Source organism: Tachysurus fulvidraco, chromosome 23, assembly GCF_022655615.1.
Source record: "Tachysurus fulvidraco isolate hzauxx_2018 chromosome 23, HZAU_PFXX_2.0, whole genome shotgun sequence".
In the NCBI taxonomy this organism is placed as follows: domain Eukaryota; kingdom Metazoa; phylum Chordata; class Actinopteri; order Siluriformes; family Bagridae; genus Tachysurus; species Tachysurus fulvidraco.
Window position 1 is genome coordinate 10,829,942 of NC_062540.1, and position 24,306 is coordinate 10,854,247.

At 37.6% G+C, this 24,306-nt stretch overlaps 1 protein-coding gene and 1 long non-coding RNA gene across 2 annotated transcripts; one reads left to right on the forward strand and one right to left on the reverse strand.

The window, feature by feature from the left end:
• The first annotated feature begins 591 nt into the window (after positions 1-591).
• commd7 (COMM domain containing 7) lies at positions 592-12,869 on the forward strand. Its single transcript, XM_027145291.2, has 9 exons — positions 592-771; positions 5,017-5,070; positions 5,174-5,276; positions 9,549-9,605; positions 11,135-11,172; positions 11,352-11,442; positions 11,647-11,696; positions 12,237-12,285; positions 12,558-12,869. The coding sequence occupies exons 1-9, from the start codon at positions 688-690 to the stop codon at positions 12,632-12,634; spliced, it is 603 nt and encodes a 200-aa protein (XP_027001092.1). The 5' UTR covers positions 592-687; the 3' UTR covers positions 12,635-12,869.
• On the reverse strand, positions 2,381-23,536 carry LOC125140063. Its single transcript, XR_007139300.1, has 2 exons — positions 22,885-23,536; positions 2,381-3,421 (listed from the first exon to the last, which is right to left on the reverse strand). It is a non-coding gene; the product is annotated as an uncharacterized LOC125140063 (long non-coding RNA).
• Positions 23,537-24,306: the final 770 nt, after the last annotated feature.

Consider the following 24,306-nt stretch of genomic DNA (forward strand, 5'->3'; position numbering starts at 1 on the left):
ATGGACACTTTATTAAAAGTTATTTATTATTTATCTATCTATCTATCTATCTATCTATCTATCTATCTATCTATCTATCTATCTATCTATCTATCTATTTATTTTTGCATCGATGCTAGTGAGTTTCCACCATTGTAACACAATAAAAAAGCCATGCTTCATGTTTCATGGCAGAATCAGGACTGTTTGCTATAATAGTTATTATTATTTAATATACTTTATATATGCAGACGAAAATAATTCCCTTTCCACGCGCACATTCTTATTTTATTTATTTTTAACTGTATTTACTGTTAGAAATGTGACAAATGTATTCCATAGGCCTAAGTATTTAATAAATAAAATAAAATATATTTTTTTGCAATAAAATAAAACACATTTAATAAATAAAAAGTGTAAGTGGCGACATTTCTGTTGTAGAAAACTATGTATTAAAATGGAAATATGTTAAACTGTCATTTTTTCCTTTGCTTGCAATACACTGGATGTTTATCCTAATGCATGAAAACTTACTTTGAATAAACTTTTTAAATAAAATTTTACGCTCACACCAAACCACAGCGCACGTCTGCGACAATGTCGAAAGTGCTGAAGTGAATCTTAAGCTTCTTGTTCTGGGCGGTAATGTGGAAGTAGATGTGAAGCCTAGTAACAGTTGTTACTGGATAAAGAAACTCTACTGTGATCATGTTGCAGTTGCATTTTACTAAAGAAACTCTGCCCGACAATGTCAGCAGTGATTTTCAGACCTTGAATAAATTCAGTGAGCAGGTAAGGATTCAGTATCCAACTTACACAAGGGATGTTTTTGTCTAAGGCTAAGCAGCTAGCATCTGAACCGTGTTGTTATCAACTGCACAAATGCCTCAGTTTAAAGATGTATATGGGCTCGAAACGGGCTGTTTGTTCAGTCTGCGCAAGGCTTGATTAAATAGAACAGCATAACACGACGATTTAGTAGCATTGTGGCATTTTTAGGCTCGAATCTGTGCTAATGTAGCAAAAATGCTACAATGCTATCTAAATTGTAATTTCCCGGGTATCATGAAATGCACATTTACGTTAAAACAACAGCTAAAAGTGCATTTAACCTCCAGTTTCTAGTCATGTAATGGACAGAAGCTTTATCTGAACATTAGAGCAGGAGAGAACTGAAGAGTTATGGCTCTAGTTTAAGCTCTAATGTTTGTATTTTCATCCTTCTGGTCAGTAGTTTATCATCTGAATTGGCACTAATTCTAACAGACATTGATGATGATGCATTGTTTGGAAATCGAGCCATTAGGATAAATATTTTATCATCACCAAGTTTCTACTCCTCAACATTCAACATTCAAAAAAATAATCCCTTCTTGATACCAGTGTTAGTGAAAAGCATTCATGCTAATATTTTCAGCATCTGTGAAAATATTCTTCACACAAGTCTAATATTATAATATTATTATCTAACATTAATCAATATTTTTTTGTATTATATTTATCTTTGTATTTTTTATAATAACCTTTTGTTTTATGTTCTTTATGAGTTTATGAGACTATGTCAATTATTAAAAGTGCTACACAAGTAAATGGGATGTGGTAGCTCAGTGTTTAAGATGTTCGACTACTGATTGGAAGGTCATTGGTTCGAATCCCAGGTCCACCAAGTTGCCACTACAGGGCCCCTGAGCAAGGCCCTTAACCATCAATTGCTCAGATGTATAAACTGAAATAAAAATGTAAGTCACTCTGGATAAGAGTGTCTGTTTAATGCTGTAAATGTAAATTTGATTTGAATTGAATTGAACAAGTCAACATGAAGAATAAAACCCAACAGGACATGTTGTTCTAAAAAATAAACACCAAAAATACACACACACCAGACATTGATTATTTTAGAAAAATAGCAGCTCAAGGTGCTTTAGTTGCTTTGCTAATGAGAATTTGTAACTCATTAACAAAAAGCAGGATGTGTTTTAACGGGTACTACTTACTTTAATCCTAGTTCCTGTTATTCTGGGAGTATTACTTACATGAACACAGTTTTTTTCTTCTCTGTCGTGAAGTTAATAAATCAAACAAAACACCTATAATAAAATTTTCTCTGTCCTGAAGACCTTAATGAAATAAATCTTACTGTTACAAAGTGCCTAAGACTCTTTCTATAAATGTTGATTATAGGTATCTTAACAGAAAATCTCAAAAATATATGATGGTTATATACTTTATATGGTTCTTATACAGTCCCTGACAAAAGTCTTGTCGCACATCTATTTTGTAGAAACACCTGCTATTAACCTGACTTTTAATTAATCAGTTGGTGTTAGAAATAGCTCATATGAAAAGCTAAAACCCTCCCAAATGATGTTTAATGCACTGAAATAGATTAGTTTCACTGACAAAAGATTTATCATTTAATCAAGGCAGAAAGGTCAAATTTTGGCAAAACAAAAGTTTTGTCGCCTATACAGAAATTGAACAAATTTACTGCAAATACAAAAATATGTCAGCAAATTAAGTAGTGGTGCCGTGAGATCCAAATTTAATATCTTGTATGACTTCCATGAGCTTGAAGGACTGCATCCATGCGGTTTGAAGTTGCCTCCCAGAGTTCATCAATATTTTTTGGTTTCGTCTTCCATGCTTCCTCTTTCATCCTACCCCACATATGCTCAATGATGTTCATGTCTGGTGACTGGGCTGGCCAATCCTGGAGCATCTTGATCTTCTTCGCTTTGAGGAACTTTGATGTGGAGATGGAAGTATGCGACGGAGCACCATTCTGCTGCAGAATTTGGCCTCTTTTATGGTTGGGAATATAAGAGGTAGCAAAGATTTGTTGGTATTTTAGACTATTGATGTTGCCTTCCACCCTGCAGATCTCTCGCACACCCCATACTGGATGTAACCCCAGATCATTTTTCCGCCACCAAACTTCACTGTTTTCTGGGTGAATCTCGGATCCATGCGGGCTCCAGTAGGTCTCCTGCAATATTTGCGACTGTGGTGTAATTCAACAGAAGATTCATCTGAAAAATCCACCTTCTGCCATCCTTTTAGCAGGCTATTGGCCTTGGCAAATGCCACACAGTTTTTCAATTGTCTTTTGTTTAGTGCTGGCTTTTGGGCACTGATTCGACCCTGGAGGCTATTTCGAGACAGAATCCGACAAACTGTTCTGGTTGACACAGGGACTTCAGGTAACCAGGTCTCGTGCTCTTCTGCAGTGGAAAATGGGCTGGCCTTGGATTTTTGAGCCAACAAACGGTCCTCTCGAGCAGTTGTCTTGCGGGGTCTGCCTGACCTGGGCTTGTCCAAAACGTCTCCATTCTCTTCAAATCTTTTTTTTTTATCCTCTGTACTTGACGCTGAGACACATTGAAGGTGTCTGCCACATCAGCAGTGGATCTGGTCTCAGCCTCTTGATAATCAAAACTTTAGTCTCAGGGTGAATCTTAGGCATGTTTGCAGAGGTCTAGTTGCAGTTGATGTGAAGGTCTAGTGTACTGGGGTGATTTTTATACACATCTAAGACCTAATTGATCCATTATTAGTCACAGGTGAAGCTCATATGACAAGGCGACAAAACTTATGTCTTTGCAAAAATTGACTCAATGGGCTTTACCAAGCTGTGAATATTAGAATACTTTTTGACAGTTTCGTTTTGACTGAAACATTATTGCAAAAGCCTTTGGGATTAAAATGAGCCTTTTTTGTTTAAAAAAAAAAATAAAAAATCTTGATTAGAAATATATTTCAGAGGCACTTCAGGTCAATTTGTACACAAGCGGCAAGACTTTTGTCAGGGACTGTACTCTACAAGTATATGATTTCTTTGTGAGCGAGCTGTTACTATAGAAACAATAAAGCATTAAAACGATGTGAATATAAGCATCATTAGGATTTACGACCCACACAACTAACAGAGCTGCTGTTATAGATACTGTAGTCACCTTGTGACCAATCAAGTTTGAGAATTTAACAGTGCTGTGGTACAGTCACTAAGCAAGTTAGTTTTTATCCACTGATTTGATTGGATGTGCAGTGTTCCGAGTGTGCTTATATTTAGTGTAACCACACAGAGACGTTTGTATCACACCGCTCGTCTGTGTATGTCACAGAAAATTTCAATTCCACCACTAGTTTCCTGAAATGGTTATTACAGTTTATACATTAATTTATACATTTGAATATCTGATAATAATTTGCCTGATACATTGTCCTTTCAGTCAATTTCTGTTTTGGGCAAATCATTACAATGCCTCATATAACTGCTGCTACTATATTAAGTGTTCATTCCAGTATTTCAGCTCATGTACTATATAATATTTACTATGTACATTGGCCAGTGCTGCTTTTGTGTATTGTCTTTTGTGTAATGTCTTGTTTTGTTTGTTTGCACTGTCTTTTGTATTGCACTGTTTGTGCCAGGTTACACAGATGCACTTTATGTGGCTAGGACTAACTTACTTAAGTCCTTAGCTCTGTGTTGTTTTATGTAGCTCTGTCTTTGTTCTGTGTAGCACCTGGAGTAGTCCTGGAGAAACGTTGTCTCGTTTCACTGTGTACTGCGTCAGCTATATACGGTCGAAATGATGAGAAAAGCTTCTTGACTTGATTTGAGAATCCCATATGTTTCATCTTATTGTTTACTTGATATAACTGTCACAGTCTAAAGTTCAGCAGGAAAAAAGTTAATAGCCACCCAGAGAGTGATGGTGCAACATTTTCTTTTTACTGCTGTTCCTCACGGTCGCATACTTTGATCAGATCAAACCGTTAATGTTTATTTAAGTGAATTAGAGAATGTAATATTTATATAATAATAATAACAATAATAATAATAACAACAATAATAATAATAACAATAATAACAATAATAATAATCTGTCTAGGTGGTTATTTAATAATATATTTAATTGTTATCAGGCTTGTCAGTTGTCTGTACTTTATTAGTTGAAGATACCATTTTAATCTTTGTGTGTCAGTCAGTAGCTAATCATTGTGTTGTGTGACCATATTTTCTGCAATTTACAGCAATTTCTGAGCTTGACTGATTTATTGTACCAGTTTCTGTTGGAGCCTAAAGAGGTGAGTAAACCCTTCCTGTAGAATATAGCTTTCGGTGCACTTACAATTCTGCATTGTGTGAGATTAAACCTTGACAGTTGTGTTTGTGTGTGCATTTGTGCAGTCGGAGCAATTTCTTGCCCAGCTGTGTGAATTTGCAGGAGAGAACGGCATGGCAGCAGGTCCACTTCGAGGCTTAATGAAGAGTATTCTTCTGCTTCCACATGGTAATCCCAAAACAAAAACCGAATTTGTTTTCTGAGCAGTAACTTGGGGCCTTTTTACACCTGGTCACTTCATGTGTTTTCTCTGATCCGATAGCTATCTGATTTGTTAAAACTTCCATTTACATTAGGCCACATAAATGCGTCTTGGCAAATCGGATATCAATCCGATCTTTCTACTCCCGCCCAATATGCAAATATATTTGACCTAATTTACGGGGTAATTGAAATGGAACACGCTTTGGTGTATACAGTTGCTACAAAAAACAGCATTTACTGTTTGCTGCATTTTCACTGGCGGCAGCAGTGCATTTTAAGACCAAACAAGAGACCTGGGTGAAAGATCGGAGCCAGCGCTTGTGGGAAAACATGTTTGTTTCTGGTGCGATGCACGATCACGAGTCACCTGCGAGTGATGTACTTCCGTTTGGGGGGAGTATAGCGCTGATGTATGTGGCTTGAACAACCACATTCATTTACACCTGTCCAGTTTCATCTGAAATGCGTCCCAGACCACCTCCTGAAGGGGTTTGAGCGATCGGATTTATATCCGTCTCGAAACCGTTTCGGAGGGCATTTACACCTGGTCTTTTTACGATCGGATAGCTATCTGATCACAGAAAACGCATGAAGTGACCAGGTGTAAAAAGCCCCTTGCAGTTAAATTCTCCTGCTGGGTTATATTGGTGTGAACATGCAGTGGTACTACCCACAGTAATACGGTCTGTATTATTTGTTTGCCATTAGTAGCTACACAGAGGTGTATTTTGGTCATTCATAGGGTTAAACACTCAACAGACAAAATGAGCGCATCCTAGTTCTAAGTTCTAGTTCTAAGTTCTAAGAGCTGATCACGACCTAACCTTGCAGTTTTTGAATCTTTTACTAAACTTCTATGGAGCATTTGGTTTTCTGTTCTGAACACAGATCTCTCTCACATCTTCATGTGTTTAAATGTGAGCTAATCAAAGTGTTATAATAAATGTTCCTTTGTGATTTATGTAAAGTGGCTTTGCACCCAGAAAGCTTATTTCTTCTCAACCCAATACATTTTGTTTAACTGTGTAACAGTTAACAGTAACGCATTCATAATTATATAATAATTCAGCACTGACAGTTTGTGCTATATTTGTATTTACTTACTCTTAGTAAGAAAGCATTCAAATTAAGCTCCAGGACCCCATGAATAAAGGATGTCCCAGTTAGTGTGAACTGAAAATGACACTCTTCACCCACTGCTTCTTTGCACATAATGACATTACATCTTGTTACGCCTGGTCTATAATTTATAAACCCCTACAGAGCACTATATTAGAAACATCTGTTCACCTACTTATTCATGCAATTATTTAATCAGCCAATCATGTGCAATGCAGGCCAGCAGCTTCGGGTAACGTTCACATCGACCATCAGAATTGGAGGAAAAGAGGTCTTCTGGATCTCATATTAGAAAAAAGAATCACCTGGTCTTTGTCTGATCTTCATCTGTCTGGTTAAAGGTGGGGTCTCCATTGTTTGAAAGCCAACGTTGACATTTGAAATACAAACACGCCCTAACCCAAATGGGTCTCACCCCTGTTTTGATAGCTCCACGTACACCAGACAAGTATAACCCAGACAAGTATTATGGCGGAACCCGCTGGGGCAGCTGACTGAGGGTAAATTTTTATCAATAAATGAACTCAATGAGTAATACTATGGTAATACAAATGTTTTTGTAGCACTGTGTGTTGTACTGTGAAAGGTTTATCTCTGTTCCACGCGGAAGACATTCAGTTCTCTCCAGCGCTGGAAAACTGATCCTATTTTAACACGGGTCCTGCTTCTTGCCTTATCGTAAGCCTTTCTTCGCTTTCTTTCTTTGTTTTTTTCCGCCATATTGATGTTAAAACCGCTTTCTGCTAATGTCACACATGCGCACTGAACACTCTCTTCGCCTAAATTGACAAGACACGCCCCTTTCTGCTCATTGACTACACGTTAATTTTGTTTTGTTTGGCGGCCCAACGCAGTTTTCTGAACCATTTCTCAAACAGCGGAGACCCCACCGTTAAGGTGTGCTTGTGCCCAGTGTAGCTGACAGGAGTGGAACCAATGCAGTTTTATGCTGTTGTAGCCCATGTAACACAAGGTTTGATGTTTTGTGTGTTCTGTAATGCTTTTCTGTTCACTACAGTTGTTAAGAATGGTTATTTGAGGTACTATATCCTTTCTCTTGGCTTGACCAATCTGACCATTTTTCTCTGGATGCTCTCATCAATAAGGACTTTCCACCAACAGAACTGTGACTCACTTTTTTTTGTTTTTTTGCAACATTCTGTGCAAACTTTCGAGACGGTTGTGTGTGAAATTCCCAGGAGATCATCAGTTTCTGAATTACTTAAACACGCCTGTCTGGTGTCAACAACCAAAGTCAGTGAGATCACTTTTTTTTCTGTTCTGATGTATGATGTGAACATTAACTGAAGTGCGTGATCTGTATCTGCATAATTTTATACATTGTGCTGCTGCCTTTAAATGAGCTGATTAGATAACTGCTTGAATAATTAGGTGTATAATAATTGAAATAAAGTGCTTAGGGAGGGGGATTGAACATGTTTAATGCCACACTCGTATTGTACTACACTCCACCTACCAAACAATTGTACCTGTAATATACAATATGTGGCCAAAAGAATGTGGTAACCCCACTTGATCTTCATACCCATATGTGGACCTTCCCCAAAATGTTGCCACACACATAATGTCTTTGTTTTGCTCAAGCTTTAAGGATGCCTTGTGCACAAAAAAAAAACGCATGAAGACATGTTTTGCCAAGGCTGGTGTAGAAGAACTCCAGTGGCCTGAACAGAGCGCTGACCTCAACCAAAGAAATACTTTTAGGACAAATTGGAACACTTGTTCTTTCCTAACATTATGTCTAACCTAACTAATGCTCTTGTGTCCCCCAGCCCTTTTACAAAATATAGTAGAAAATCTTCCCAGAAGAGAGAGGACAATCTCAGCAGTAAAGGCGTAACCATCTCCATATTAATGCCCATGGCTTTAGACTGGGATGTTCAAAAAATGTTTGTCTCATGCATTTGATGATCAGGTCTCCATTTCCTTTTGGCTATATAGTGTATACATGAACTCTTAAATCTTGAATGAAATGTTTTACTCAACACAGAAGCATGGTTCTGTTTTCTGTGTGCCAGCTTCAGGAAAACAATATAAAGCTCTAGGAATTAAATAGCATTAATGAGTGTGGAAATCACAACCGTATGTGCTGCAGCTTCACAAGATGTCATTACGACAAAGATGTATTAAGACAAATAAATCACCACTGGCTTTGTAGATTTTTACTGCTGTGGTGAAACCAGATTCATAAAATGAAGCTGTTTTCTCCGGTTTTTCATATATAGCTTTTACCAAACTTCCTATCATTACCTAGTTCTAGTTTAGTTTAAGCTTTTGTAACAATTTTTACAGTGAGTTATCATCTAAGCTGTGCTTTTGACCACAGGTAGAGAAGGTTTTCACACTTGTAATTTAGAAGTGGAGTTAGCACAAAATTGAGGCAAGATTGAAGCAAGATTGGCACTGCTTTTGTTCGTACTGCTAACATGTAGAGCATGAAACGATGCAGTGCGAGAACGTTATAACCAGATACTTAGCAACAGACACCCTGTCAAAAAAATGAACAGTATGAAATAACAGCATGGAACTGTTTGGAAAAAGTGGAAGCCAGATATTAACAAACAACTGGTCAATTTTGTGAGAAATTTAAAAAGGTCAAAAAGATTATAAACTGTGAAAGATAACAATACTGTACCAGCTTGGGTACAGAACAGCAGACATGTCCTTTTAATTTAAGACACAAATTCATTGGTCAAGTGTTGAGCCTGTGTGTTTCTCGATGCAAAAGCACAGGACAAGCCAGTATTTAGAGCGGTCACATGCTGCATTTATCCAGTCCTGGTGGGTGTTACTGCAAACATGCAGTTTAGATCCTTAACTCCGGGATTAAGAATGTACGCTGTGAAACGTCAGATTCAGAAAACCTAGGATTTTTTTTTACCCCATGTAAAATATGAGCAGTTTAATATCTGAAAGCAGATAACCTAGGATTCTGTTTACTAAGGGTTGTACCTTATTGGTCACAAATGACACAAACATATGGAAAGAGCTCTTATACTGACTATAATGGGACTGTAGGTATTTAGCATTGTGACAGTACACCACCCAAATGTGTGTAATAAGCAAAAAAGAAAAATGATGATTTCTGTGTTTCAGGTGCAATGAAGAAGAACCTGACAGCTGAGCAGGTGAAAGAGGACTTGCTCTCACTCGGTATGATTTTTTCCCCCCACTATTCAATCATTGGTGTGAAAGCCACATTGATTGGCAGTTTAAATAGTTTGCATGAGAATTCACTCCCCTTGAATGTTTCACATTCTGTAGTATTACAACCTGAGCTGAAGTGTACTTATTTACGAATGTACAAATATAATATCATATAATTATATACAAAGCCCTCATTGTTAAACCCCTAAATTATTTCTGGTGCAACCAGTTTGCATAAAAGGTCACAAATTTAGTCATTCAATGAAATATACCTGTTATAAGTTCCAAGCGTATTTTAAAGAAAATATCTTAATAAACAGCATCAGGCAAGTCAAGCTTCTGTCAAAACAAGTCAGAAACTTTTGGAAAAGTATCAAGGATCGTATGGGTTAAAACGATCTACCTTTGAACATCCATTAAGCACCTTGAAACCCATTAATAAATAATTGAAAGAAAATGTCACAACTGTGGACTAAATAAGGAAGGCGTTAGTCAGAGAATGAAGAACTTAAGAGAAATCCACACATTCGTTTTGAGAAGCTGTTCACAGGACAAACAAAGACGGGGCATTCCACAAAGCTGGGTTTTCATCGACGAATGGTTACGGAAGAATGATTGTAGCACTTTTAAGAAATCCCGTTTGGAGTTTGCAACCCAACAAATGTGTTCAAATGTCCTCTCTTCTGAAGAGAGCAGAATTTACCTTAGTCCTTGCAATAAGTGGTATGTTTATACAGAACACTAGCACCCTGAGACCACCATCTCAGCAGTGAAACATGGTGGTGGTATCACAATGTTTTTGGGATGAGGAGAGATGGATAGGGACAAATACATGGCAACTCCAGAGTACAATCTGTTCCAGTCTGTAAAGGGCTTGAAAATGGGACAGAGCTTCACCTTCTAACATGGCAATGAATCTAATGAATCTGCCACTGGTACTTTGGAGTGGTTCAAAATGAATAACCTGAACGGCTCAGTCAAAGCTCCAACCTCAATCAGAGAGAAGATTTACAGCAGAAATCTGAAAATTACCATTCACCAAACATCTCTGAGCAATTTTGCCAGATAGGATGGCTAAAAATATCAGGATCCATAAGCTGATAAACACTCATCTCAGATGACTTACAGCTAAAACATCAGGCAATGAAATTAAGGAATAGAAGCCTTTATTATCACCACATATACATTACAGAACAGTGGAATTCTTTCTTCACGTAACCCGGTCGGAGCGTAGGGGCAGTTATGATGCAGCGCCAATGGATCAGGGATGGTTAAGGGCCTTGCTCGATTGCACGACCGTGGCAGCTTGGCAGTGCTGGGACTTGAACCCCGACTTTCCGATCAACAACCCAGAGCCTTAACCACTCGAGCCAATACGAGAAACTTTTAGCATCTTCAATCATTAGATGAAATGGAAAACTGAAAGGCAAAATGAGGTCTATTTCAGCGTGTAGAAAACTTTAAGGCGAGTGAATACTAAAGCAGTTACTGTAGATTAAATAATGCTAATTTCTGATCCCTGTGTCACTGTGTAGGTTTGACTGAAGACAAAGCCAGTCACTTCTCTGATCAGGTAAATCATCTACAAAGAAACATTGCGTCACATCGTCTATACATGCCATCACTAAAATAGTTTGCTTTCTCTATATATATATACTATGTTGTATAAAAGTATGACTGTCTTTCACACATCATGGGAGACATTTATATTCAAATATAATGTATGGGTTGTATGCATGTTTCATGTCCTAGTGGAGGATTCACTACCCCGTGTTGTCCAGACTGGCAGTTGCACAGACACTGATGGTCAACCAGCTGGTGGATATGGAATGGAAATTTGGTGGTAATTAATTACAGATTTTTGGACAGAATGTAACATGCTGTAAAAAGCTGTTCTTTTATGTATGTTATGTGGTGCTTGGTTTCCGAATCTTCGTCATTTTAGCAGATTTCTGTACACACAGTTCTTACTACAAATACTGAGCTGAGATGTAACGACGTCGTTGTGTACGACTACTACTTCTAAAACCTTTTCCTACCTTTGTAGTTACTGTAGGGACAAGTGAACTACAGAAGGCTGGAAACATCTTCTTACAGGTAATTAATCATACATGATTCAAAACCCAGCACTGAAAAGAGATAGACTGTAATGATCTCTGTTGACAACTTAAATAAAGAGTCACTTACAAAAGTCAAAAGAAACACTGGGCCTCGTCCTGTGTGAAGCACAGAAGAAGAAAAGGTATGCACAGTGCAAAGGACAAAGAGAGCACTAGCTCTTATCACCGTCTCTGTTAGAATAGCCGTCTCTCTCTCTCCCAGCCCTGAAGACACACATATTACAAAATGTTTGTGATTGATCATAGCACAGGATGCTTTGTTGTCGTTTTTCAGAACAGTTTTTCACCTGTATGTCACTCTTTAGCCTATCCGATAAATATCCTACCACCTCCACACACAAAGCTGACACACACACGATTGATGGCCTAAGGGCTTGCCTTTTAACACTATATATTATAGCCATGAAGCCTGAGCCCAGAAATCATGATGTCAAACTGTTTACAGGTTTAGGTGTGTCACTGACAAACGAACTTCACTAAACGAATTACACTTTATTACTTTTGTAATTCTTTACAGCTTAAGCTGGTGCTCAGGAAGGGCAACACAACAGAAAATGTGTATATGGGTAAGATTTTTTTTCACTTCCTAATTCATTTAACTGAACCTGTTCTGTTTGCTGGGTTTTAGCCTGCTGCTGTGAGCTTAGCTTGTTAAATATTTAGAATTAGTTTTATGGTTATATAGCAAATAAAAACATATAACATCTACCATTTCATTTCATGACTGTTTATGAGCACCATTTTTTTAACATTTAATATTTTTGCCCATAATCAATTTGAGATCTTTATTATTGATATTGTAGGCCTAGATATTTTTCTTTTCTCTGTGCTCTTGCAGAACTGACTCTACCCCAGTTCTATAACTTCCTTCATGAGATGGAACGAGCCAAAGCCAATATGGACTGCTTCAGCTAAGGACCAGACTTGACCCTTCTAATGTTGACAAATCCAGTGTTGGTGAATCCCAGAAACAACTAAATGTGTGTATGAGCATGAATGAATGAATGAATGTGTTTATATGTGATTAAATGTATGACTAATGTATCTATACACACGCCAAATTTAGATGCACTTTAATCTGTTTGATTCACTTGTTCGTTGTATTTTATATCTTGAAATCTACTCTCTTAATAAAACAAATTGAAATAGACGTTCAAAGGTCTAAACAGTCTGTACCGTCCAGTGTATTCAGTGTGTCTATTTTATATATTTTATATATAATGAGACCTTAAGGACAACTACTGTACTTGAAGAGTTAATTAAAGATATGCCTAAATCTTTTTCCTGGGTAAAAGTTTTTCTTAGAGTTAAGAAGATTAACAAAATGTTTAGTAGAGAAATTTATGATTATATTATTTAGTCTTACGCTTAAAATCTGCTATTATCCAGTAAGTCAAGCATATAAAACTGTATGTACCGGCCTTTAAAACCATTTAAAGTGGTTACAGCCTTTTTTTTTCTTCTTTCTTTGTAGATTCATTTTCATATTTTAATTTAAAATATTTAAGCAACATCTTACATCACTTGTTGAACACTAGTCTCTCATTCTCTCTCTCTCACTCTCTGTCTCTTTGTCTATCTCTCTCTCTCTGTATCTGTCTCTCTCTATCTTGCATGTGAGAGCTCAGTAAACCACTGTACCCTTGTTTCTTTACTCTTGCCTTTCTTTTCTTTTGCCTTTTTTTCCCCAGCAGGGTTTTTTGAGGACTTTCATTTGTTGTAGGTTTAGTTGTCTACCTGAAGGTAATTATCTGGTCAGATGAGATAAGCTCACAGTTCCATAAATACAGTATGGTATGTGATCATGTGTTGTTGCCTGCTTATGAGAAATGGAGAAAACAAAAACTTTCCGTTACACAAGAGAGCAAAAAGGGGAAGTCTCATTTCCACGGGATTTAAGTAGAGACCACGTATACAGCAGTTACTGAGAATTGTCACCTGCACCTGGTTTTGTGATGAGAAAGCAAAGTCATGGCTGTATGTCTCCACTGCTTATGTAGATCTATTGCACTCTAGATAATTTGTATAAAAAAAAAACCTAAAGGATAGTTATTTTGTTATTTTTTATTTTATATAATCTTTTTATTTTATTTATTTTGTGTTTAATATATATATATATATATATATATATATATATATATATATATATATATATATATATATATATCAGCCAGAGAGAGTTAGCATTCTTCAATTTTGATGATGATAATAATAATTATTATTATTATTATTATTATTATTATTATTATTATTATTATTATATTTAACAATTATCAAGAAATTCACACAAACACTGATTTTGTATTATTTGAAACATTTTTATCCAGTGATTTAATGTTGATGTAATTCAGTTCACTTCCCAGCACCATTCTCACTGTGCAGGACTCAGATTGCTCCTGCAGACAATCATTTGCATTTTTTATTTGCACTTGTTATTTTATGTCAAACTGTGCTTAGTGGTCATTTTCACTGAATGTGTATTTTATATCCTGAATCTGATGAACCTGAATGTTTTGGTCTGTGTTTTGGGCTGAGTTCTTTGCTAATGTTTGTGATATTGGGAATGACCAAGGGATTTGGTGGGAGCACAGTGGGGAGCACAATGGCATCGTGGTAAGTATGCATTCCTTGCACCTCTGGGGTTGGGGGATTTGATACCCACCTCTGCAGTGTGTGTGGGGTATTAACATGCTTTAGGTGCTTTAGGGATTTCCTCCGCAGGCCAAAGACATGTGTTATAGGCATATCTTAATTTTCTGTAGTGTGGGTGTGCCATGTAATGGGTTGAAACCCTGTCCAGGGTGTCCCCCACCTTGTGCCCCGAGTCCCCTGAGATAGACTACAGGCTCCTCACAACTCTGTGTAGGATGAGCAGTAAAAAAAAATGGATGGATGGATGATTTTGTTGAAGAAAGGGAATATTATATTATGTATTATTTTATTATATCATCTGTTCTATCATCTATTTGCTTAGTCATCTAAAGGCTGACGATGTATCAGGAACTGACTGTAACATTCAATTAAACAACATAATTAAATATGTAAAACATTTTACAAAATATGCAGTGGATATAGATATCCTGGGAGGAGGGCATACAAAAATGTATATTTATTTATTTGTTTGTTAAAAAAAAAAGAAGAAGCTCAGGTTAAGTTGTATGTGTGCACATTGGACTGAGCTATTCTTCTATTCGTATGTAGTTATATGTGAAGGAAGACAGTTGTCTGTCGTTTTGGCTTTGAGGTTGTGACTCGGCTCTAGAAAAGCGGGTTCAGGCCTGCAATTTGTCAATGCATAGACAAGTCTTTAATCAGACCCAAACTGTACTCTGAAGTCTACTCACCTCCCTCATCCTGGAGGTAGTTTTTACACATTTACAACACTACGTCTAATCATTTACCAGACAGAAACAGATTAATAACAGATATAAGAGGTTCAGTCAGTAAAGCAATGAATACTTTGTCATTTTATTACTCTCTCTTTCGCTCTAACATGCCTGTCTCAAATCAGGAAGGGTTCGTAATACCCTCTAACTTCTCCTCTACTGTGTTAACCATCTTCACGTGATTTTTAAGGAAGTTGCTAATAATGGCAAAGTTTGATTCAATTTACAGAGTCGCTTCAAATTCTCTGTTTATGAACTGAATGCTTGATTCGTTTACATTTCTATTTAAATTTATGGGATTTGGCAGACACCCTTATCCAGAGCGATATACAAAAAAGCTGTGGAGCCTCTAGCAATGAGTAAGCTACAATTTAGAACCTCCTATCTGCACCAACACTGTAAAACCATATTGTATAGTTGTATACTGTACAGTGAGTATTACACTGGATTGATTATACTGACATGAATTCAGGAATATCATGATATGATATATGCTTTTCTTCACCATTGAAAGAATTGTTCTGTCATCTGCTATGTTTTTTGTGGTTAAATCTGACTATGGAACAGCTGAGCAGCCAATTATCTAATTACTTTTGGTCTCTTACAAAGATATAAACATATAAAAGTCCTGTATTTCCTGCACTGTTCACTTGATATGGATGTAAATATACTTAAATTAAAGCTGAAGATAACGCTCACTTCCCTCTCTCTCTCTCTCTGTGTGTGTGTGTGTGTGTGTGTGTGTGTGTGTGTGTGTATTTGTACTTGGATTTTGACCTACTGTTACACCCAAACGTTCAGACTTACTGAAGAAGTTATACTTGTGCCATTAGCTTATTAACCCATCATCTTTTCAACAAAATGTTGCCCTACTGACTACTGAGGCCATTGTTTTGTTTGGGGTTTGTTTTGTAAATTTTCAGTCAAACTTGATAAAACGGGTACACAATATCTTTCAGTTATGATGTTTGACACAGAGAGTTCATCATCAGCTACCACAGTGAATCTTTGGATAAGTTGTGTGTGTGTGTGTGTGTGTGTGTGTGTGTGTGTGTGTGTGTGTATTATTGCATTTCACACAGTTCAGATCATTTCAGTTTCTTTACACATGCCTCAGGTCTCAGAGCCCCAGAACAGATCGGGATGCAGATAACTCACAAAGGAAGCCAAGCCATTAGGACCACAGTCTGAACACAGTGAACAGAAAACAGGTGATCCAATAGGTTAAACTAAGGCACTGTTTCGTCTAGAATTGAGTTAGAAGTCTAAAACAAGAACCCGCTAACACACATGGTGCACATGCCGTTCACAGTTCAATTCAGATAAACTGACTAGATAACAGATAACTATAAAGTAATATCTACAAAGCAAATAATAAAACTATGGAAATATGATCCCTTTTGATTGTCTAGGCTAAAGGGAATGGGTAATGTTTGTGTGCTCATCCCCCTTTAAAATAGTGCATCAGTTAAGCTAATACTGATTGATATAATTCTGCACAATGTAACAGGGATTAAGCTTGAAGATTTATGGCCCTGTATTAGAGACACACCTAAAGCTCTCTGGCTAACCTTTCATATTCTTACTCAAGTATGGGTAAAATAGGGACATGCGTAGAATGTCATTACAGCCATTAATAAAGAGATGACTACAATTCGAACTGCTGAGTTTATAATACCTTTTATAAAGACAGTAGCCTGCTGGTGTTATTAAGGACCAAGTGTTTGTGAATGAATTCAAAATCACCTTTACTAAGGATATCAGATCATAACGAGCAGAAAAAAAGGACTAAACTACACGACAGTGGTGAAGTACGATCCTCCAGGCATTATGTTATCATCACTTCTGCAATTGCTATTTCACAGAGTAGTGACTGATGGATTCTGCAGAGTTAGATCATGATAAAGACACTGGAGTGTTCAACAGGATATGCTGTAGGCAAATAATCGTGCCATATAATAATAATAATAGTAATAATAATAATAATTTTGGCTGGGGAAGTCAGAGTCATGGACCCTGCAAATGTGCTGAGGAAATGTGACAGGAAGAAAACGCTTATGCACAGTTCATCGGGTTCTCCAAGAGGTATGACCAAAGTTGCCCAGTTTGTACGTTAAACGTTGCCCCCCGACACACATATATTATAGGCTTTGTCCCATGTCTCAAGTGTGCAGTTTCAAACAGGAAATGGGTCCAGCATATGCACTATTGTGTTTAATTTGTATAACTCAATGCCGTTCTTTACAACTCTCTTAACTACATTTCTCTATACTGTCTTCTTCTACTCTTACCTTTGTCCCATAATTTCCTGAAGCAGTGTACCTTGTCTATCAACTTCTCAATTTTCTGATCCCAAACACCTACGTAGCCAATTGTCTCATGTACTGAGGGATAATTGATGGGTTCTTGGTTGTGTTCCTTACACTGCCAGACCACAATCATGACGTCGGAAGTGGATAAAGCCACTTCCTGCAGTATTTTACTACAGTCAGATCCGCCCTAATCTCTACAGCACAGACATGGCGAGTGAGGTCTTTCTGGAGGAAAAGAGGGCCCCCTTTCACAGGAGACACAAGCAGGGTACAGTATGTGAGGTTTCCACCACAAGGTAAAAAGGCACTTGTGTGCAGAAATGCTATGTTTTAAAGTCTTTTACACACACACTGCAGTGCTGCAATAGGAGTGTTTCTCATTTGCAGTTTAATTCTACCTATAATTAGCCTAATTGGTGTGTCAATACAATATTGGCAGTTATAATAGAGATAGAAATTCAGGATAGAAATATTTTTGTTGGCTTTGTAGCTACTATATAACATAGTGGAGATTCTTACCATCAGTGATGATCAGAAATTTGATGAACTTGTTCATTTCAATCATTTGTTTCTTGTTAAATGTTTAACTTTTGTTTGAACCCAGCCATTTTTAAAGTGATCAAAAAATATCAGAACACGTGCTAAGCTGAAAATGTGTGCCCTGTTTGACTGATTGTTTAATGGTAAATAACCCTGAATGGTTATGTTTGAGCCCTTGGTTTTACCTGTGAAGGCTATTTGTGCTTAAAATGGATATGGGAGAAAAGCAAACCATTGTAAAGCTGAGGGGAAATAAAGGAAAATCGACCATTTCAGTCGACCAAATCGTTGGTAACAGAAGGACTCGTCTGAGGATTTCAGAAACTGCTGATCTCCTGGGGTTTTCATGTACAACATTCTTTAGAATTTACAAAAGATAGTGTGAAATTGTGAAAAAGCATGATGTCTGCAGAGTGAGCCTGTTCTCAAGAAAGCCTCAGATTTCTGTTCTTGGCTGATAGGAGTAGAACTCGGTGTGGTCTGCTGTTGTAGGCCATCCACTTCAAGCTTTGTTGTGCGTTTCCACGTGCTTAGATACTTTTCTCCTCACCACAATAGTACATTATTATTTGTGTTACAGTAATTCTTCCCAGCAACACAAACCTGTCTGGCCATTTTCCTCTGGCTTCTTTTATAAATAAGGTGTTTCCATCCACAGAACCATCACTCACTCAGCTTTTTATTTCTTTTTTGATTTTATTTGATTTTTTGCACCATTCTACATAAACTCTAGAGACTGTTGTGTGTGGAATTTTAGTTCCTGAATTACTCAATCCAGCCCTTCCAGTACAAACATCCATGCCTCGAGTAAAGTCACAGAGATCACACTTTTTCTACATTCTGATATTTAAGGTGAACTTTACTCGAAGCTTTTGACATGTATCTAAATGACTTTATGCACTGGGCTGCTACCATATGATTAGCAGATTAGCTACATGCATGAATGAGCAGGTGTAGTTTCTAATAAAGAGGTGTGTATTCATATATACAATCAGGTCCATAAATATTGGGACACCGACACAATTCTAACATTTTTGGCTCTATACACCACCACAATGGATTTGAAATAAAAGTTGTGCTTTAACTGCAGACTGTCAGCTTCAATTTGAGGGCATTTACATCCAAATCAGGTGAACGGTGTAGGAATTACAACAGTTTGCATATGTGCCTCCCACTTGTTAAGGGACCAAAAGTAATGGGACAGAATAATAATCATAAATCAAACTTTCACTTTTTTAATACTTGGTTGCAAATCCTTTACAGTCAATTACAGCCTGAAGTCTAGAACACATAGACATCACCAGACGCTGGGTTTCATCCCTGGTGATGCTCTGCCAGGCCTCTACTGCAACTGTCTTCAGTTCCTGCTTGTTCTTGGGGCATTTTCCCTTCAGCTTTGTCTTCAGCAAGTGAAATGCATGCTCAATCGGCTTATCGGCAATCATGCTTAAAAAACTCTTTGTTTGCTTTTGCAGTATGCTTTGGGTCATTGTCCAAATGCACTGTGAAGTCCATTGTGGTGGTGTATAGAGCCAAAAATGTTAGAATTGTGTCTGTGTACCAATATTTATGGACCTGACTGTATGTCTGTTTGGTTCTTTACCCATACAATTCTCTTGGTATGTGGGTATCACACTAATCCTCATCTGTTGTTTCTGTTATTTAGTTACCACCTACTGTACCTGAGCAACATTAGCCTCTCACATTGCCCTAGCATCCATGTCCGTCCCACTGGTTTTCCTGGGCTGGAGGTTCAGGCCTCCGCCTGCTCTTACTGACTATTCTCTCTCTTCCAGTCATCCTCCCATTCACCCCTCTGTCTCCTCCTGCTTTTCTCTGTGTTCCAATTGCACTAAATCAGCTGTTAAAGGTACTGTGATGGACCCACCGAGATACAGTGGAAAAATGCATATTCTTTATTGGATTCATTTCATTTGCCATCAGCTCGCTGTGCTCTCTATACTGAGACCAGCATATGCTTTGGGCCTTCACACAATCAGACTGACAACACTAGTATTACATTTAAGAAGGTTAAACAAAAGACGTGATGAGGAAATACAAAAGATAATACAAAGATCACAACACCACATCACAAGTGTCTAGTTCAGGTTGGGTGCAGATTTTCATTCCAATCAAGCACACGATTTCATACGTTTGGTAGAGAATAGAATACTTTATTATCATTGTACAGCTGCACGACGAAATTAAGGCTCTCTCGTTTAAAAGGTGCACACGTTCACACACACACACACACACACACACATACACACACACACACACACACACACACACACACACACACACAATGTGAACAGATGATCCAAAAAGTAAGCGTGAAGATGTAAACAGATATAGTGTATATGGAAACAGATGGTAGAAAATGCAGTTGTAAACAGGTATACAATACAAACTGTGTACAAAATGCATAGAATATGAATAGTGCAGAGTAGATATGTACATTAAATATATATATAAAAAAAATTTAATGAAAGAATAGTTTTATATTCTTTAATTCTTCTCATTCATTTTCTACCGCTTATCCAAACTTCTTGGGTCACGGGGAGCCTGTGCCTAACTCAGGTATCTTTGGGCATCGAGGCAGGATACACCCTGGACGGAGTGCCAACCCATCGCAGGGCACACACATACTCTCATTCACTCACGCAATCACACACTGCAGACAATTTTCCAGAGATGCCAATCAACCTACCTTGCATGTCTTTGGATTGGGGAAGGAAACTGGAGTACCCGGAGGAAACCCCCGAGGCACGGGGAGAACATGCAAACTCCACACACACAAGATGGAGGAGGGAATCAAACCACCAACCCTGGAGGTGTGAGGCGAACGTGCTAACCACTAAGCCACCGTGCCCCCTTTCATTAGTTTTATATTCTTTAATTTTTCTCTTTAATCACTTGATCTTGGCTTTTAATAGACTCTGTTGTGTCTTCTGGTGTTGGAATGAAAACCTGCACCCACACCGACCATTTCCAGATGTGTGTTCAATCTTATCCGGAAAGGGTCGGTGTGTGTAATCAGGCTTTCACCAGACTTTTAGCAGAAGTTTCTCAACAACTGTAATGCAGCGTTGCGGTCACTAGGGGGCAGAAATGACCAAAACGTTAGCATCCAGCATGCTTTACTTTTCACTAGTGATGGCGAAGTGAAGCTTTCTTGAAGCAGTGAAGCTTTCAACCCAATTGTATCGGAAAAAGGTTCATTACTCGAAGCTTTTCAAATCAGAGCTCGATGAGGACCTCTGCTGGTGAAAGTGCTTTCACAGAATGTTCCACAACCAAACAACGTATTCATTTTAGAAGCAAAAATTAATGGATTGACAAATTAAGGATAGATTAATAAATAAATGAATCAATATATTAAATACAATAAAGTACGTTCGTATTGTATTTCTATAATTTACGATTTTACTTTTAATTATGCACAATGTACTTTGTTTAAATGTAACTTTTTGTACTATTTGTATGCAGGTGCTTTGGTAATACAAATGTACAGTTTTTGTCATGCCAATAAAGCACACTTAAATTGAAATTAAGAGAGAGAGTGAGAGAGAGAGTGTGTGTGTGTGTGTGTGAGAGAGAGAGAGAGAGAGAGAGAGAGAGAGAGTGTGTGTGTGTGTGTGTGTGTGTGTGTGTGTGTGAGAGAGAGAGTGTTCCTATTTTCATTCATTCTCTGCCGCTTATCCGAACTGAAGCAAGTGAATAAAATTAAAAAGTAGGTTTTATCCTTGGCTGTTTCCTACATCTTGGACAGAGGATCTGTCATGCTTTGCACGAAAATGTCTCAACCTGGATGATGTATTATTATTATTACAGGCCAGCTGCTGGGAGCAAATCAACACTGGATCTAAAACAGATTAAGGATAGACCTAGTCTCAAAAGTATAAAGTGTGAACCATTTAAAAAAAGATCATGCTATTAAGCGGTGCACAAAAGGCTTTTCTTGCATCCCTTTTCATTTTTCAACTTATTACTACTATCCAATAAATATATATGACAAAATATACGACATTAAATGTTACACTGAATCGTATAATTGCCCAGTGATGAGTGAAGTTATAAATATAGGCTTTAAAACAAAACCATATATATCCACCTTATTGGGCGAAATCAATTGAAAGTGTTCCCACATTTCAGAACGCGATCTTTTTGTAACAGCTCCATTGACAACTCGCAACAATAAGCTCTCCTAAACTCGCTATACAGTAATAGATTCCATGTAATACTCCAATACAACACACGAGGGCGCGCCGCCGCGGGTCGCGCACAATTTTAAACTTTTGAATCAGATAACGAAGCAGTCACGTGGGTGTGTGTGTGAAACGACGCTTCGGACGTCATTGGTCACGTGCCAGAATGAATCAAGCTTCGATACAAAGCTTCAATGAAAATCGGTTCATTTTTGACACACGCCTCGGTGTCACTGGTAACATCACTACTGGGAAGCAACAAGCTAGTACATGTAAAAACTGCTTTATGGGCTTTCTTGGTTTAAACACGGTCTGCATACAGTACATTTTCCTAGGACTTGCTTGGTTTCAGTTATGATCAGATTCATGGAATATTTAGGAAGTTACTTGAGTCACGTTACTTGTAACGTCAAGTTACTTGAGTCACATTTTCAGAGGAATAATGATAAGGAGGAAACGTGCATCACAAAGGTGACGTAGAAACCTAAAGAAAGTGAAGCAGTCGGGATAAAATAAATACATAACAATGTGGAGACAGTAAAGGATTGTAAGAAAGGCTTTTAAGAGGCCCAATGCACAGATTAGCAGTACAAAAGCTTTTTTCCCCTTAACCAGCAGGAACTGGAGATTTGGGTGCTACAGGTTTCTCACTCAGATGGGATACAGATACTTTTTGATTTACAGAAACACGGCAGAAAAATATTTTTAGCAAACCTTACCTTGAACAAGTTTTCTTCTTCTTCTTATGACTTTTTATGGCGGATGGCATTTACCGCCACCATCTGGTCTGGTGTGTGAAGCACTAGTTGGCATATGACATGCAGCAAAATAAAAAGAGAAATGAAATTCTGTCAAATATTCCAATTTCTTTAATGAATTGTATTATAGAACCATAGATGTTACTTTGCTTTGCTTGTTCCTACAACAGGCCTATCACATTGAATGATTCAACACCTACATTTTTCACTTCATTAATTAGTTTTAACCTTTTGCTTTCATATTTTCTTTTTTACATTTTATTAAAACATGTTCTATGGTTTCTGGCTGATTACAATAAACACATTGGCCCGATTCATGTTTTCCTATTTTAAACAGAGAATGATTTAATCCAGTATGAACTATTCATATACGTGTAATAATTGTATCTTCTTTTCTGTTCCTGACAAAATATCTTCCATTTCCTACTTGCTGTTGAATGTTATACATAAACCTCCCCTTGCTATCACCATTCCATGCCTCTTGCCATTTGTTATTTATGAATTCTTTAATTTTCCCTTTAACTTCATTTTTGCTTAGAGACACTTGAATATCTATTTCTGAGTGTTTAAGAGTTTCCTTAGCTAGTTTATCTACCACTTCATTTGCCTCCACTCCCACATGAGCAGGAACCCACAAAAAGTTAGCAAGCTTACTTTGCTGGTTCTTAATAAACTTGCAAGTATCTCATATATAAAGTCGACTCGATAATGCTGCGTAAGAATCAGAACAGATTACAAATAAACTTGGTTTTACTTCCTCTATCTACTGTAGGGCTACCACCATAGCAATTAATTCTGTTGCACAGATACATGATCAGTTATTCTTTTTTTAATTAGGGCCCGAATACTGAATGGTGCGAAGCCCTATTGTTTTTGCTCGGGTTTATTATTATTATTATTATTATTATTATTATTATTATTATTATTTATCTATCTATCTATCTATCTATCTATCTATCTATCTATCTATCTATCTATCTATCTATCTATCTATCTATCTATCTATTCTTGCACACATTGGCCAATTGGGGTCCCTTAACATGCTCGAAAACTCTTGATATTTGGCACACACGTCAGAGTCGGGCGACAATAGGTTCCAGCAAAGGCTGGAATACGGGTGTGGCAGGGGGGTTCTGTAGTGCTCCCTGTAATGCAAAAGCAAACATTTGTGCACAGATCGGGCAATTATGTACGCACATGTACGAGAGTTGGTAGGCATATAGATCTCATCGTCCCGAACAACTTTCGCACTCTAAACTATGAGCTCCGCCCAACAGGATGTCTGCCATTTTGGATTGTTTTATAATTGCATGCGGTGAACTTTTAAATAGTTCACCTAGGGAATTCATGCGATTGACATCGAACGTGGTGAACATGATGCCG